General features: G+C 38.7%; 1 protein-coding gene across 1 annotated transcript; it reads right to left on the bottom strand.

The window, feature by feature from the left end:
• Positions 1–526: 526 nt before the first annotated feature.
• Positions 527–1,961, bottom strand: LOC111880261 (putative oxidoreductase TDA3). Its single transcript, XM_023876670.3, has one exon. The coding sequence runs from the start codon at positions 1,888–1,890 to the stop codon at positions 670–672; it is 1,221 nt and encodes a 406-aa protein (XP_023732438.1). The 5' UTR covers positions 1,891–1,961; the 3' UTR covers positions 527–669.
• Positions 1,962–5,961: the final 4,000 nt, after the last annotated feature.

The following is a 5,961-nucleotide window of genomic DNA, read 5'->3' as shown; positions in this document are numbered from 1 at the left end:
AATGATCTTCATTCCTTTTCATAATCTATCCATACGATGTTCAAGTTTAGAATCAATCTACTTTCTCACCATTTCAGATATCTACAATTGCTTGAATTCATAATACGTTGGCCTATGCAATCCATACATTCTTCTAGAAGCACGAATTTCTTTATGTGCTTACTCCCATCATCATCATAATGTACTATTTTTAATTTTATGTGCAAACTATAAAAACATAAACTTGTTATACTTGTTGATATGATTATTGGAGAATTGTCTTGATGATATGGAATTTATGGTTGAAAAGTTTGATAAAAACAAAAGCAAAGCCTAAAGCCCTAAACAAGAGCAATGAACTAAAAGGATGGAACCAACAAAAGCAATCAACTTTGAGAACAAAGATGAATGGTGCATTGATTTGGCATCCGAACAAGAAAAGTAATACTATTACATTTACATTTACATTTACATTTACATTTACATTTACATTTACATTTACATTTACATCACATAAGAGCTATAACATAAAACTATTTATAATCAATTCTGTTTGGATCAATAAGAGCTATAACATTAAACTATTTATAATTTATTTTTTTTACATTCTTTATTCTCAAAGGAGTTCAACAAATACAATTCACATACTTTTGCTCTCTACATTATTCAAATACCCAAAACCATTCAAATTCATCGCCTCCTTCCTCTTCCACTAACAAACCGACCCGGACTAAACCGGGAAAGATCCACAACGGTGGAGCAACCATCCAACACCAGCTCAGCCACCGCAGCTCCGGTGGCCGGACCATTAAGAATCCCCCAACAGCTATGTCCCGTCGCCACAAAACACCCCTTCATCCCGGGAACCTCCCCAATCACCGGAACACCGTCATCCGTAGAAGGCAAGAAACACGCTTGCTCCGCTTTCACTCGAGCTTCTCCTCCCAAATGACTCGACACCATCTCCGCCACCCGTTTCAGAACTCCGATTGAATCCATGTTCGGTTGAATCTCCTCCGGGTCGTCGGGAATCTCTTCCTCCGATGACATTCCGCACACGTACACCTCCCCTGTCGGACGGGGATAAATTTCAGGATCCATCGGTTGTCCACCGTTGGCCGGAAAATAAGTGAGAAAAAGAGCATCCGGAGTAATCGCATTAGCTTCTTTAGGCTCCAAAACTATACTGTGAGCCTTAACACCATGAATACGAATCACCGACGACAACAAAGTAAACTTACTTGTCCACGGCCCAAGCGCCAGCACCACCGCATCGCCGTCAATCCTACCACCGCCCTCGATCACTACCCTCACCTTCCCTTCACCTGTTTCTAAGCTCTTCACTTTCCCGATTACAACTTCCACCCCATAGTCCGTCACTGCTTTCTCAATCAACGTCCGGGTAAACAACTGGGGGTGGACTTGGGCGGTGGTCTCCGTCGTACCGATAGTTTTAGGGCTTTTAGCTGGACCGTCGATCCACGGCGGAATTGTTGATTTCCGGCTCTGTGGTGGTGGTGGGTTTTCTGATTCGGCGACGGAGAGACTTAGGGTGTTGAGTGGACGGTAGCCGTAGGATTCACCGCCGTTTAGTTCTTCGGCAAGTGAACGGTGGAGATTGAAGCTAGCACGAGCAAGGGAGGAGATAGGGCTGCCGTCGCACCAATCGAGAGCTAAGAAGCCACCGGCTTTACCTGATGCTGCGCAGGCGATGGATGATTGCTCGATGAGGGTGACGGCGGCGCCTTTTTTGGAGAGGAAATAGGCCGTGCAAACGCCGATTACTCCGCCGCCGCATACCACCACTCGCTTTTTAGTTTGATCGAGTTTTTGGGGGTCGTCGTCCATGGATGCGCGAACGGTGGTGATGATAGAAACGAGTCTAGAAGAAACGGAAAACGGCGATTTCATCAATGTTTACGAAATCCTAGAACGACGATAAGACTGCAAGACACGTGTCTGTGTAGAACAGACAACCTTAAAGCCCATTTTTCGAAGGCCCGTTTGAAAAAGATCTAGTTATCTAAAAGACAAAACTGCACAAATCGTCCCTGGTTTGCTGAAAATTGTCACTTTGATCCAAAAAGATTTGGACTAGCATTAGAGGTCCAAACTTTTCATTTTCTTGCGAGTTTGGTCCAATTTGCTTTAAATATTTTTATAATGACGGTTTTGCCCTTATGCTTTTTTATTTTTCAATATTTTTTATTTATTTAAATATTTTTCTGATTAAAATAAAAATTAAAAAGAAATAGCTCTCTCTCTCTCTCTCTCTAAACATATAACCCTCCCTCACTCAAAACATCTCTCCCTCTCGTTCGTATCTCACCAACCAATACCACCGTTTCCCGACCTCCTCCATCCTCCTCCTTATTCAAACCAATAACCACCACCACCTGCTACCATTCCTCTCCATTCACTGCCGAGGACAAACACAACCAAGAGTGGTGTTACTGTGGTGACACCGAGAGGCACACTCACCTCCTGTGGTGACCATCCATCGTGAAGGAAAACCCCAAAGTGATTAGGTCGACATACTCTTTGGATCTCGAACCTCATGAAAATCGACGAGCACCACTGGATTGATGTCGATTTTTGGATTTCTCAGTAGAGGCGAAGGCGGTGGTCGGCGAATTACAGTTTCCTACCCTCTATATTTGGCGATTGTTGTGGAATTTGTCTTGATTGTTACGATTGAAAGATCCGTTTCGGTGAAGATCATCCCTACATCTACAAAAATTAATTTTAGGGTTAGGGTTCACATCAAAAATTGATTGAGAGTAAGCGATGGTTGTGGAATCCATGTCCTTCCCTCTTTCATCTAATTGATTTGCTCCAGTGTTGACCCAATTCGTTTGATGTATTTCCAATGGATGATTCAATTTGGTTAATGTTTCAAGATTGATTTTGATTTTAGGTCACAGGTAACCGGTGGTGTTTTCCTTTTTTGTATATGAACAAATCGAATTCAAAAGTGGTTTGTACATGGGTGAGGAGTTGTTAGTGGATGAAGGTAAAAGAATGGGGTGATGTCTCTAATTGTGGGTGTAGTAATGGGTTTGATCTGAAGCGATGTAGAAGGAGTTCGATCTAATGATGTGCATATGTGATGTGGATATAAAGGAATGGGAGGTGGTAGATTGGTGACTGATTGCAGCACATGGCAGGTGAATGCTAGAATGGAGGCAACAGGTGGAAGGCCGCAGCGACGTTGGGGCGTTTGATGGCTATGGGTCACGACAGGGGGAGGGCTGATTGGGCTGAGAACAACGGTGGCAGCCGGTGGTGCTCGTTCTGGCGACTCCTGCTGCTTTTGTTTATTTCTTCCGGCGAGGTCAACGCGTGAGAGATGAGGGGAGGAAAGAGTAAGGGTCGGGGATGTTTGGGGGTGCTGGACTTGACTGGAACGAAAATGGAGAGAGAGATATTCTTTTTTATTTTTCTTTTAATAAGAAAAAACATTTAAATAAATAAAAAATAGAAAAAGAAAGTATAAAGGGTAAATCCGTCATTTTAAATATTTCTAAATCAAATTGGACTAAAATCGCAACAAAATGAAAACTTTGGATGTGTGGTGCTAGTCAAAACTTTTTTGGACCAAAGTGACAATTTTGAGCAAACCACAGGGACCATTTGTGCAGTTTAGTCTATCTAAAATAGAAATTGATCGTGTAATTAGTAAAAAAAAATAGTATAAAACTATAAAATGAAAATAAATTCGATTTTGATGTTTTAGTATTTAGATATAAACAATTTGATATGAAAGATTGAAGAGCACGCATAACAACATATCATTGAAAACTGATAATTAAGATAATTCGAAAGTATCTAACAAACTAATAGCTTTGACTAGTTTTCTGATTTTGAATTTAGTTACAGCTAGTGAGATGTCTACACCTTGTGACGAATTTATTAATATTATATTTTGGATATTATTTGTATAAGAGAATGTTCTTTTATATAAGTTCCATTTCTCGTGTTTTTGTGAAAAATGAAGACTATGTATTATTAAGACACCATTTAGGCAAGGACCGTTTATGTAGGGATCGTTTCTGTAACTTTTTTGAACATATAGACCAATTATATAGTTTTCTTCTTAGACATGGACCATGTTTGTAATTTATTATTATTATTATTATTATTATTATTATTATTATTATTATTATTATTATTTTGTGATTTTATGAACCATTTTTATATTTTTGTATAAGACCATTTCTGTGAGTTTACTGTTAGGGAGGGATGCGGATCCTTTATAATCTATGAAACATAAGGACAATCTTTGTAGTTTTTCTATTAAGAGGGGTCATTTGTGTAAATTTGACATACTAAGGACGCTTTCTATAGTTTATGAAATATAGGGGTTATCTGTGTAACCTTGCTATTAAAACAAGGACCATTTATGTAAAATTTGGCATCATTTGATATATGTCAGTTATTCGGTTAAAGGTTCTTTAGAAGATTTTATTTTTTTTCTCAACTAAATCAGTACCGATATGTTATTCTTTATATTATTATTTACGGTGAGTGGAAAACTGTGAGTTCATCTTAGCCATTAAAACTCATTCTTCTTTCGATCTCTACGGTAATAACTATGTATTTACGGTTTTCACACAACCGACTGCAGCGGTTTCCTATCCACCTACATCTGCTCCGATTTCCTTGCACACGATCACCTCTCGAAGCTCCCAGCCCCACGCTCCTCTCTATCCGCCCTTTCAACTCCCCGACAATCGACTCTTTTATCTTTAACCCACCGTTCCCATTTTCTTCACACTTGCTTCCTCTTCTTCTCTACAAATCAATATTGAATCACAACAACATCTTCACCACCCATCTGAAATCGAGTCAAGATTCATACAATAAAATCATCAATTTTGTGTGATTAGGGCTTGGGTATTTTAGGTGGGGTTCATATTAAGGTAGGAGAAGGTTTCGAGTTAGCCTGGTCGTACATCTTGATTGATTTTGGATCTTGATCAACTTACAAAAACTTTTTTTTTTGGAATGGCGGAAGATTTTATTAAAAACTAGCAAGAAGTTTGAAAAAGAAACATTACAACATAATAGAAGTTAAAGCAGGATTATGGAGTCAAGCAGTCCAAACAAGCTTAGCTTTATTACATGCACTTTCTGATGGGTTTTTGCCATAAGAACATCGTATGTGCTCATACAAACCCTAATGCTTGGATCTAGGTTTCTCTATTGTACATGCAAGTTATCCAAGACTATAAACCCTAATTCTAGCATACAAGTAATCATATTAACATAAGAATGGGTTTAAGATATTACCTTGATTGTTATGTAGCAATAACAATCACAATTCCTCCTTGTAATGACTTTAGAAAGCTTAGAGTCACAAATGTCACTCCTCTAATGGTTCACAAACACCAAGAGCAAGAGGATGAAGAAGAGAAGAGAAGGAGGCTGCCCAAAACATGTGGAAACCCTAGAAAGAAGCTTGTCCACGTTTTTGAGGCATAAGGGCACAATATATAGTGAGGCTATTAGGGTTATCTAACAAGGAAACCCTAATTTGGATGCTTAAGCCCTAAGCAACCCATGGACTCCTTTCCTTAAAGGCCTTGGACGATTTCTAATGGGTTTCCCCATAGAATTCGTCCACCTTATAATATAAGGCAATCCATAGCCCAAATTGCAATTATCTTATAATTACAATTCCAGTCCCTTAAGTTTAATTAATCTCTTTTAGTCACAAAACTAATTACTAATTACTTCTTGACTAATATTAATTAAACAATATGATTTCTCCTTTAATATATTATTCTCATAATATATTAATAAATCATATTTAATCCTTTCTCTCCATAATTCATCATATCAAGTTGCTTTGGTGAAGGCAACCCAAAAGGACCATGCACCATCGGGTTAAGTACATAACAAAATAGTTATGGACTTAGACACTAATCCAACAGTCTCCCACTTGGATAAGTCTAATAACTATTATGTGTATGACTTCAA

This window comes from Lactuca sativa, chromosome 3, assembly GCF_002870075.4.
Source record: "Lactuca sativa cultivar Salinas chromosome 3, Lsat_Salinas_v11, whole genome shotgun sequence".
In the NCBI taxonomy this organism is placed as follows: Eukaryota; Viridiplantae; Streptophyta; class Magnoliopsida; order Asterales; family Asteraceae; genus Lactuca; species Lactuca sativa.
Note: the sequence above shows the minus strand (reverse complement) of the source record. Positions and strands in the feature narration are given on the sequence as shown.